The sequence below is a fragment of the Brassica oleracea genome, chromosome C2, assembly GCF_000695525.1.
Source record: "Brassica oleracea var. oleracea cultivar TO1000 chromosome C2, BOL, whole genome shotgun sequence".
NCBI lineage: Eukaryota > Viridiplantae > Streptophyta > Magnoliopsida > Brassicales > Brassicaceae > Brassica > Brassica oleracea.
This window is the reverse complement of record NC_027749.1, coordinates 18,686,164-18,697,947: the sequence shown is the minus strand read 5'-3', so window position 1 is coordinate 18,697,947 and position 11,784 is coordinate 18,686,164. Positions and strand designations below refer to the sequence as shown.

The 11,784-nt window shown below is 33.1% G+C and overlaps 1 protein-coding gene across 1 annotated transcript; it reads right to left on the bottom strand.

Moving 5' to 3' along the window:
* Window positions 1-4,673: 4,673 nt before the first annotated feature.
* LOC106322868 (vesicle transport v-SNARE 12-like) lies at window positions 4,674-6,069 on the bottom strand. Its single transcript, XM_013761014.1, has 5 exons — window positions 5,828-6,069; window positions 5,575-5,633; window positions 5,292-5,480; window positions 5,048-5,218; window positions 4,674-4,959 (listed from the first exon to the last, which is right to left on the bottom strand). Exons 1-5 carry the CDS (start codon window positions 5,922-5,924, stop codon window positions 4,807-4,809), a joined length of 669 nt encoding a protein of 222 aa, XP_013616468.1. The 5' UTR covers window positions 5,925-6,069; the 3' UTR covers window positions 4,674-4,806.
* Between the last annotated feature and the right edge of the window lie 5,715 nt (window positions 6,070-11,784).

Genomic DNA, 11,784 nt, shown 5'->3' with positions numbered 1-11,784 from the left:
TTCCTATGCATTGACTAGAAGACTTCTTTAGAAGTCTTCTTCGTAGAACAGATCTGAAAAATAAAATGTAGTTCGCGATTTCATACCTTGCACTCGTGAGATAACTTGCATGGTTTCTCCAATCACCCATAACTTCACCACAACCGCTACCTACTCGTTAATCACTAAGAATCGTGAGCATATGAACCTTACATAATTTGTAATCAAAATCTTCAGTTTTTTTAATGAATTTTGAGAGAAAGTATAAGATATGTGGTTTGTGTGGATAGGAAAGGAGAAATGATGAGAAAAAATCGAAACTTTAGAGCATTAACACTCTCAATTTGGTAGTTCATGGTGGTTGAGGTATTGATGTCAATGGCAAAGTTGTAAATATTTGGTGAAGATGAGGATGGTAAGGTAAAATCATTATTTTCGAAAAGAAAAAGAAAAAAAAAGTAATTGCATTTTCGTGAATAACTAGAACTTCTAGGGTGAATAGGACAAAACAAAGTTTCAAAAAAAGCATAGGTTATTTTTGGGGTTGACTTGAAATTTTGAGTCATTTTTGAAAAAACCCCTTAATATAAATTATTATATAAAAAGGAAAAAATAATTTTAATAATGATAATTAGATGTAATATTTTTAATTCACTAATGTACTTTGTATTATTTTCTGTAATTATATAATAAAAAAATATTGATACAAGGAAATATATCTTTGTTACTTTGAGAATATATTTTATGTTGCTTAAGATATGTTGTAAAGGAAATTTTTTTTTTCTTAATTTCAAGATTATTCTTGTTAACTTTCCTTTTCTCTGAAATCACATTATATATAAATATATATTTTAATTTGTTTTCAATAAATAAAAAGGAAAATCAATTTTTAATAGTAATTAGATGTAATATTTTTAATTTATTAAAAATACCTCTGTAATTAACTATCGTAAGAACTTTTGGAAATTAACTTTTAAAATAATATTTAGAGACACTAAAGATAACATATGTAGTAGATCTTACATATGTAATTAAGCAGACGTTAGAAAAAAGTAGATCTTACATATTTCTAGAATAAAGGAAAGATGACATATAAACCGCTTAGGAAATTTTGGAAAACAATAAAAAAGAACAAGTTGGAGCATTCGGTACGTGAAAAATAAACGGTGCTCGTGGGATAGTCGAACGGACAATGACGTGAAACTCACTCTCATGTGCTACTTTGGGAACATGTTACATGTTTCTATAACCTTTTTGTTCCTTTCTTCGGGTTGCTTCAGGCTTCCGAAGGCCACATCATTCATATCTTCTGAGAAGCGATGCTTTTTTTTTTGTTTCCTTATCTTAAGGATAATCTTTAAGCTTTTTACTTTTTAAAAACAATTCTTTTGAAATTTGTTTTTGTGTGGCTCTAGAAGCGATGCTTTTTTTGTTTACTTATCTTAAAGAGGTAGTATATATACTCTAGAGAAATAAACGCTGATATTAAAAGAGATTACAAACCGAACATAATCACTTGAAAAAGCCAGTTGTTTACTTGGTGGGTTGGCTTTCTCGGCTAGCCTAGTAAGTTCACCTTTAGGATTATATAGTCTGGTTCGTCTGTATTATAACTTTAAGACAGTTGTGTAACTGCGTTGCTCGAGTGCTCGCAAGGCAAGTTGACTTTAGATTCCTCCAGTCCCCGGACCATTCATATTATTAAAGAAAAAATTACTGGAAAACTAATTTTAATTTCTTTTGTTTTCAAAACCGGAAAACTGAACAAAAATATGTTTAGGAATGTTTTTGTTTTAAAATAAAACTAGATTATGACCCGCCCTTTGAAATGGCGGATATATATATATATATATATATCTTTTTTTTTGAGAAATTTAATCTTTTATGTTTGTGTTATTTTTTTGTAATCATATTTGTGTTTAATATTAATTTAATTTAATATAATTTTTGGTAACTATATTAAATATGTCAAGTTGCATAACTATACACTTGTGCCATATGCATTTCAAAAATGATTTTTAAACTATATTCATAAAGTTTGCAACATATTATATTTTTTTAGTAGTTACCTAACATAATTAGTCAAGAATATTCGTACAAAAAAAACCTGACGCAGAATCGACCCAAAAATCAAAGTCTCATACTCTATTAGACTTAGCCTACATACTCGAATGGTTCTTAAAGTGTTATATCCGAAAACCAATATCAAATCCAACCCGCACCAAAAATCGAACAAAAGTTTCGAAAAAATAATTTTTAATATATTCTGTTATATATATATATATGGGTTAATATGGTCTTCACTAACTTCAAGTAAAATCACATTTAATAAACAATTTTTAATTGGATAACCTATTTAAAACCGTTAAACTGAATGAGTTTATATGAATATTTATTTCTATTAAAAGTTCACTTAAACTCCGTTACACCCTATTTTAACATCATGTGCTTTGTTAATTGATAAACTTAATGTGTATGTAAAATATTTAAAATTTGAATAAATTAATGTCTGGTTGAATAAATCCCAAATTTAAACTGAGATGTAAGTTATGTTGTTGTAGTGGAATAATGATTTTTGAAAAAAAACTGGTGTTCAATTGTATTTTTGCTAAAAATATATGTAAAATATGACTATAAACTGTAAATGGGAATGCTTTTATATCAATGTAAACATATTTGAATCATAAATGGACGGATTTGAATAGAGTCAATCAGCTTCAAATATTTTAATATAAATTATATATACCATTATTATTAGGCTCGTGTAAAAACTGTCAAAAAATAAAAAGCTGTTTAAATATAATTAATGTTGATTTTAGAAATAATATGTGGTTATTAAATTGCCACTTCACAAAGAAATATGGAGTTAAACTAGAGTATTATATGCAGTTACATAAAATAAGGAGTTGTATTTCATTTTTGAAAGAGTAAAACATGGAAATAATTAGTTGGACATAAAATTTATCAATTGGTCGTGATCCTGATTTAATAGAATAGATGTTCAATTGTATTTTTGCTAAAAATATATGTAAAATATGATTATAAACTGTAAATGGGAATGCTTTTATATCAATGTAAACATATTTGAATCATAAATGGACAGATTTGAATAGAGTCAATCAGCTTCAAATATTTTAATATAAATTATATATACCATTATTATTAGGCTCGTGTAAAAACTGTCAAAAAATAAAAAGCAGTTTAAATATAATTAATGTTGATTTTAGAAATAATATGTGGTTATTAAATTGCCACTTCACAAAGAAATATGGAGTTAAACTAGAGTATTATATGCAGTTACATAAAATAAGGAGTTGTATTTCATTTTTGAAAGAGTAAAACATGGAAATAATTAGTTGGATATAACATTTATCAATTGGTCGTGATCCTGATTTAATAGAATAGATCAGAGTGTTTTAAAATTTAATATGTAACATTTGAGTGGAGTGGAGTCTGAATGTTTTCTTTTTCCAGCGCTTTTGCATTTTTTTAAGGCAGAAAGTTGATTACCATATAACTATTAAAAGGGATCAATTGCATCGAATCAGCGCTCAGAGAGGTCCGATTCTAGTGTGTTTCATATGAGACGTGTGTTACAAGCTATATAACTTAGAATGAGTTGGATACCAAAGAGAGGTTCGAAAAATAAGAATCAGCTTGCATAGCATCGAAAACGAAGTATAGAATACCTACAATTCAGTAGGGACCGTCCCATATTTATTTGATATTTCATCGATCCATAGACCCATCAGGCTATAATATACCTACATTACTTATATCGCAAGGGACCAATAATAACAAGTGAGGCATACTAAACAAAAAAAGCTCAATAATATAAACCCTAACCCTTCTTAGTTCTTTTTTTCTTTTTCTTAGCTTTCTGACATTTATAAACCTTGAAAACATCCAAACACTAACAGAAAAAAAAAAACCTTCTTGTTTGGTTCGTTAGATTCTTCTAATTGTCCGACAAACACTTCATGTTTCGTTAGAGCTCATTGTTTTACTATCTCCGAAACCAGACCATGTCTAAGCAATGCCTTGTCTCAATCATCCAGAAGTAGATGTCTACACCCATGGCAATTACCCGGTTCGCACCGGTTATTTATTTGTCAAGTACAGATGGCAATATATATGGCCTTGTCGTTGACGTTAACTCTGTTATTTTCTTTTCATTGTAAAAAAAAACTGAATAGAGAAAACAGAGTTTGGAGGGAAAAACGAGTGGAAGCAGGGGATTACATATCTTGTTTCTCATTGGCGTGAGGTGACGCTAAGCATTGATTCTGAGTGGAGGACGGGTGTTCGTTCAGTCCAAGAGTATGTGGGTTACTGTTGCTAAGAAGGCCAAGTCCAAGTAAGCTCAGCTCTGTTGTTCTTTATTTCTCCTTCTCTTTAGTGTGGATCGTCTGGTTTCTTACATAGATTGTAGCTGAACTGTTTTGTTTGAGAATGGCAATAGAGAAACTGTTTGAGCTGGAGACTATGGATATGGTAGTGTTGGGCTTGTTGAGTTTGTCTGTTTAACAATGTTCATCTTCGTGTTCTTATGCTTTTGTGTTGGTTGTTGGAGATTGTGATTTGCTTTTGTTCAGATTTGTTGGCCTCAATGCTGGGCCAATTTGATGGTTTAAACTAGAGAAAATGTTTCAGTTTCAGACAGCAGAGAGAGGACATGTATGTACCACTTGTAATAGTAATATGTAAAAAACATGTCATAACACATTTTTGGGTCATACAAGTGGAAACCTGCTGGAGAGACAAAGAGATTCAAGCCCATTACAAAGGAAAGTACCACAATCTTATACACAAATGGCTCTGAGTATATTAATGAGAAAGTTTGAAAGAGATGATGAGGATGATGGCGAGAATGAGAGCAATGATCACTGAAGTAACAATCCATTTGTTCCTCGTCATTCTTCTCGACATAGCCGTCAAGACCTTCTTGCTCTTGTCAATGGCCTCATCCACACCATGAAGCTGCAATCAAATAGGAAAGGTATTGAACTTTATGGTTGCTTTGATACTATAGAGTAACTTTTATTGCTGTAATTGTCTAGGACCATACCTTGCTGTGGGAGTGAAGGAGGGTTTGGCGCTGCTGACTGAGATCTTGAAGAATGGAGACACCAAGCTCTTCAGTCTCCATCATGGTCCTTCTACTCTCTCTGATTCTGTCGCTAGACTGGTCCAGCCTCTCTACGGACATTGCCAATCTCTCTCTTTGATCAGCAGAAACCTGGAAAGGAAAGACTAACTTAAGTTTACTCTCCTCTGCATAGCAGAGAACTAAGCAATGGATCGATGTTTACCGAGAGAGGATCAGCCATTCCAGATTCCATCAACTCTTCACGGGAAGATTGATTAACATCAGGAGAAGAAACCCTTTTGAACTCCTTCTTGAGTTGGTTCAGGTCAGACTTATACTCTCTGAGTTTAGCAAGACAAGTAGCCTTAGCACTCGGCTGCAAACTCCTAGCCTCAAGGTCCATTTTTCGGATCTTTTAAAAAAAAAGAATAAAACCTATATGTTATCACACGTCTTTGTCTCTTGTGTACAATAAAAACAAGAAGAAGTGAAATGGTAAAAGTTACCAAGACATCAGCTTCATCAATCCCAGATTTGATCTCACCAAGCTTCCCTTTCTTATCATCTGCCAAAAAGTTCATGATTCACCACTCTTAGGCTCAATCTAAAGAAAGATGTAAACTTTGAATCCCAAATCTCAGATAACAAAGCTAATTAATACAAACGAAACCCCTATAAGATGAAAAGGGTTGGTGATTTGCAGGGGAAACAAAACAGATTAGGATCGTGCGAAGAGAGGAGAATTGGTGGAATACCTACCTCCATGGGGGAGAAGGGAAGCTGAATTGGATTTTCGGGTGAGATTAGTTGATAGCTCGCAGTACTGCCTCTCGTACCCTTCGAACACGTCGCTCATCTTCTTCTTCTTCTTCTTTGATTGGATCGAAAGAGGTGCGCTTGCTTCTCCTCCCTCCTCTCTTCGCTTTCCCAAGCTTAGATACAAGATTTCCTCTTTCAGATCGTCCAGGCTCTAAACGGTGCGTTTCATTGCTTCGTCATGGTTTTTTAATGTCTTACTATTTCAATTGTTTTGTTAAAAAAATAATGATAAAATAATAAATTTAGCAATTTTAGATTGATTGAATTTTAATGTGCACAAAAAGATTAATTTAAAATAAAAATATTATTTTAATATAAAATGCTACTAAAATAACATAAATTATGTAGATTTTATACATAAAATATAATGTTGTTTAGTTTTTATTCATAATAGTATCTAGTTCTATCTTTTAAAGTTAAATTATTTTAATAAATATATCCAAAATTTAATTATATTTTTTAATTCATATTTCTTATACACAAAATAATTTAATATAAAAATATATAAACTAAAGTTAATTATTATTTCATTAAAAATAATTTAATATATGATTCATAAATTTATGAAATGTGTGTTCTTGCAACTGTTTTCTCTGGTTCAGCCTTGTACAGGCTTTCTGTAGTTCTTGATCCAAAGGAAATATTGGTCAAGTTTTCTGTGGCTGTTCCGGCTCAGGTGAGAAAACTTCTCCCATGATTTATTGGCGTGCGCACACACAGTCATGACTCTTGGTTAAGAAAACTGAATTGGTTTACATCATTTGTTTTTTTTCTGAAACATATAATTTTAAAAATAATTTTTTTGAAAAAAGATTGACGGACAAAGGAGAGCGCTCGATTGTCGTAACAGACGGAGCGAAACGCTCTTCTCTCATAATAAAGCGAGAAAAAAACCACTCCTCATTTTTCCTTTCACTTGCCTGAAGGATCATTGGTTTACGTCATTTGTTGTAGGCATCATTTTTCATTGCCTGTGTTGTCACAACAGGATGGACGGATACTCTTGACTGAACTCTTTCGTGTAGTTCCTTTCATGGTCATTTACGTAAAAAGATCACTCGAACCAATAGAAGAAGATATCTCTACAGGAAGAGACATGGTTTGTACACACATCCATGGCGAACGCAACATTGTTTTTGTTATGCGGCACTTAAGCAACCAAATTCATGTAACCATTGTTTAGTTTAATTTAGTATTTAGATAAGTTACTAATTATCATGGAGGGAAAATTTTCACCTCCTTTAACCCTAAGACATAACCTCCTTGGCTATTTAGCCCAAGATTAAAGATATTGATGATTCCGATGTCGATCGATATTTTCTCTCAATGATGAATCAGGAGCTAGCTAGGTCCGCCTCGGCACACATGTGCATATAAACTTCAGTGATACCTCAAAATTCAAAAGATTCATATATATTTGAAACTTTTTTTTTTGATAAAATATATATTTGAAACTTGATATCAATTTATTTTATATATATTTATTAGTAAACCTTTCATAAGATTTCATAGTTTAGATCATAAACGATTTGTATATTCCTGTGTTCAGCTTTGATTAAAAGGGGTTAATCAACATGTTTAATATTGACTGATAACAGTACTAATGTTATACACTTTGTTATCTAAACCTAGTGGTCACGACGTAAAATCAGCAATAATTATGTTTTCACTTTGGACTAGATGATGATTACTTGTATTTTAGCCATGTCTCTTATCTTCACGGCATCATTTGGTTACAAGAACGATCATAAGAGTGCTACTTTGCCTTCTTTGGCAAATATATAATCTAGACAGGAATTTACACAAAACATTAAAATAACTGTGATCTTATCGGATCGTATAAAAAGTAGTTGCAAAAAAGAATGTGATTTTTCATAGAAACAGGTAGGGATTCAGAGATTATATCTGATTATGTAATGTTACACGATAAGTTTCCTGGGCTTCCAACTTAAAACCAATTGTGGATTGACCCAAATCCCTTATATATTATCCAAGTCCCTTTTATATTTCCGAAGCGGGATTTTCTCTCTAATACCCTCCCTCGAGATAATGGTGCGTATAACCATTAATCTCGCAGAATCCATCATACCCCCTCCGAAATCATGCTTTATTTTTCTAGCGATCTCGGCGGAACTGAGCTTTCTATGGACCATTAGCTAATGGGATGATCGGGACACTGTCCGGGCCGGATTAATGGGTCAGCGTATTGGGCCCGCTCGGATACCATGATAAGTTTCTTGGGTTTCTAACTTAAAACTAATTGGCAATTAGTGGATTGACTTAAATCCCTTATGTATTACTCAAGTCCCTTTCATATTTCCGACGTGGGATCTTCTTTCCAATATTACACCATCTTTATCGGTTCTTCTCCAAATCGAATATTGGTAAATGGAGTGACGGGTCATCTGTTGGTTAAGAGATACTGGACCTTGATCTTTTAATTAAATATTTAAATTTGCGTTTTCGTAGTTAGTTTTTTTTTTCCTGAACCGTGCCAGACGAGGCGTTTAAAACAATGGATTTATGGTTTTCAGAAAAAGTATAAAAACAATTCGAATTTGTGACTGAAATTCGAATTTGTTATCGAGTAAATAATGGCTGAGTCAAAAAAACATGTATTTGTTATAAAATAACTTATAATTTTATAGTATCGAGAAATTTAAATAAGGGAAAAATTTTATACCCGTAGAAAGAAATAACACTGATATGAGATAAATATATGATAGAGAGAGTTTATTATAAAGAGGGAGAAGAGAAGTGTGTGGGACGAGTTACAATCGAATGAAAACGTTCGTATATATAGAAGTAAAAAGATAAAGTTACTGTGCGTGCATAGTGACAGTAGGCTCCACACTTATTATATTCACACGAAGTTTTCGTTATTCGGTGCTGTCATTTTTTACATTTGATTCATGCACGTTTATAACATTCCCCCTTGGAGACCAGTGTCACTATCATTTCTTGCTTAACGTCTATGTTGCCTTGTTCAAAACCTTTCCAGGAAAACTCAATGGAAAAAACCATAGTAGGGTAAAAAGAGTACAACTACGTAAGCTTCCTCTCGAATGAGTAGTCATAGATCCTTATGATGACGCATTCCAATGTTATGGACATGTTTTCTGAATACCGAAGTCGGAAGTGATTTTGTGAAGAGGTCAGCTACATTGTCGCATGATCGGACATATCTCACTTCAATCTCTTTCTTCTTCTCGAGCTCTTGAGTATATGAGAAGAATTTCGGATGTATATGTTTTGTTCTATCTCTTTTGATATATACTTCCTTCGTTTGAGTCACACATGCCGCATTATCTTCATATAAAGTTGTTGGGGTTGTGTCCTCGTTAGTCCCACTGCTTGATCGGATATGTCGATTTATGGACCTCAACCATGTGCATTTTCTACTTGCTTCATGGAGTGCAATGATCTCAGCGTGATTTGAAGAAGTAGCAACATGTGTCTGCTTCTGAGAACGCCAGGATATGGCGGTGCCTCCAATTGTAAAAACGTATCCTGTTTGGGATCAAGCTTCCTGTGGATCTGACAAATAACCTGCATCTGCAAAACCAATCATTTGACCTTTCAAATTTTCAGGATAAAACAAACCTAAATCAATTGACCCTTGAAGGTAACGAAAGACATGTTTAATTCTATTCCAATGTCTTCGTGTATGATACGAATTGAATCTCGCTAAAAGATTGATGGCAAAAGATATGTCTGGTCGAGTACAATTTGCAAGATACATAAATGCTCCAATTGCACTTAAATATGGAACTTCGGGACCAAGTATTTCTTCATTTCCTCAGATGGTCGAAATGGATCATTTTCAACATTAAGTGATCTAACGACCATCGGGAGGGGTTGCCTTATCCATGTTAAAGCGTTTCAACACTCTTTTGGTATATGTAGACTGATGTACAAATATACCATTTTGAGAATGCTCGATTTGTAAGCCAAGACAATACTTTGTCTGTCCGAGATCTTTCATCTCAAATTCCCCTTTTAAATAATCTGATGCCTTTTGTATTTCTTCTTGAGTTCCGATAATGTTAAGATCATCAACGTACACCGCGATTATCACAAATCCGGATGTTGTTTTCTTTATGAAAACACAAGGGCATATAGGATCATTCGTGTATCCTTCTTTTGTTAAGTGTTCACTGAGACGATTATACCACTTTCGTCCAGATTGCTTTAAGCCATATAATGATCTTTGCAGTTTTATTGCACATAACTCTTTAGGTTTGGAACTTAATGTTTCTGGCATTTTAAATCCATCTGGGACTCCCATATAGATATCAGTATCTAATGTTCCATATAAATATGCCGTAACGACATCCATGAGACACATTTCTAAATTTTCATTGGCCGCTAGGCTCATCAGGAATCTAAATGTGATTGCGTCCATGACAGGAGAATAAGTTTCCTCATAATCAATTCCTGGCCTTTGAGAGAAACCTTGGGCTACGAGACGAGCTTTGTATCTTGTAATCTCGTTTTTCTCATTTCACATAAACCGCACAACCAAAGATTTTTAGGTGGGAGATATTTGGCTCTCTACCAAATGCTAACTGTAATGGACAATATCTATGATACGCACTTGGTCTTATCCGAATGAGTGCTTCTGCATGCAAAATAGCATGTCACCATACAGAGGTTGGAAGGTTTGATCTCATGATAAATGGCCTTGCAATTAATTGCAACCGTTTGATTAACGATTCTGTCAATCCGTTTTGTGTATGAACATGAGCAACTGAATGCTCTACTTCAATCCCTGATACCATACAATAATCATTAAATGCTTGGGATGTGAATTCACCAGCGTTGTCTAATCTAACTCTTTTAATTAGATAATCAGAGAATTGAGCTCCTAATTTGATTATCTCAGTCAGAAATCTCGCAAATTCCATATTTCGAGATGATAACAAACAAACATGTGACCATCTATTGGATTCATCGATTAGTACCATAAGGTAATAGAATGGTCCACATGGCGGACGTATTAGTCCACAAATATCACCTTGGATCCTTTCCAAGAATTTTGGTTGATTCTTTATCAATTTTGATTGGTGATGGCCTTATGATTAATTTACCAAGAGCACAGGCAGCACATGTCATTTTATTACTTTGATATATATCTTGAGTTTTCATTGAATGACCATGCGAACTCTCGATGATTTTTCGCATCATTGTAGTGCCTGGGTGACCAAGACAGTCATGCCATAATATAACATCTTCTGGATTTTTCTTGATCACGAGATGTGATTCTATTGCATTAATATAAGTATGATGTAATCCAGAAGAAAGTTCTGGAAACTTTTCCAGTACAAGGCTTTTGCCTGATTTCTTAGAAGTTATTTACATATACTTCTTTCCACTCTCAGTTGCAGACTGAGTGCATATCCTTGAAGGTATATATCTTTAAAACTCAACAAAATTCTTTTAGAATTTGGAGAATACAAGGCATTATTTATGGAAAACTTTGTTCCATTAGGCAACATAAAGTTTGCTTTACCAATTCCTTCGATCAAGTCCGTAGGACCTGATATTGTGTTTACGGTCATTTTTGCTGACTTTAAAGTAGAGAAATATCTCTTATCTTTCAGTATAGTGTGTGTTGTACCACTATCTGGTATGCAAACTTCTTTACCAATTTGCTTAGTTGTTATTTCATTTGCTTTATTATCCATTTCTGTAACACACAATTAGTATTAATAAAAGAAATAAAATTTCACAAGTAATCATATTATAATTACACATTCATTATAAGCACACAATAGTATACATTAGTTGTTCCGAAAAACAATATTATTATGGAATCGAAATACATAATAAGAATAATAATTTTATGGCATCACTGGGCATTATTGAGTTTGTTTACTACAAGCATTTTAATCATC

Excerpts from the sequence above, each read along its gene's own strand:
- LOC106322868 (XM_013761014.1), bottom strand. The coding sequence starts at position 5,924 with ATGAGCGACGTGTTCGAAGGGTACGAGAGGCAGTACTGCGAGCTATCA. Across the intron at positions 5,634-5,827 it reads TTCCCTTCTCCCCCATGGAG|ATGATAAGAAAGGGAAGCTT; the intron begins GTAGGTATTCCA and ends ACTTTTTGGCAG. Across the intron at positions 4,960-5,047 it reads TCCTTCACTCCCACAGCAAG|CTTCATGGTGTGGATGAGGC; the intron begins GTATGGTCCTAG and ends ATTTGATTGCAG.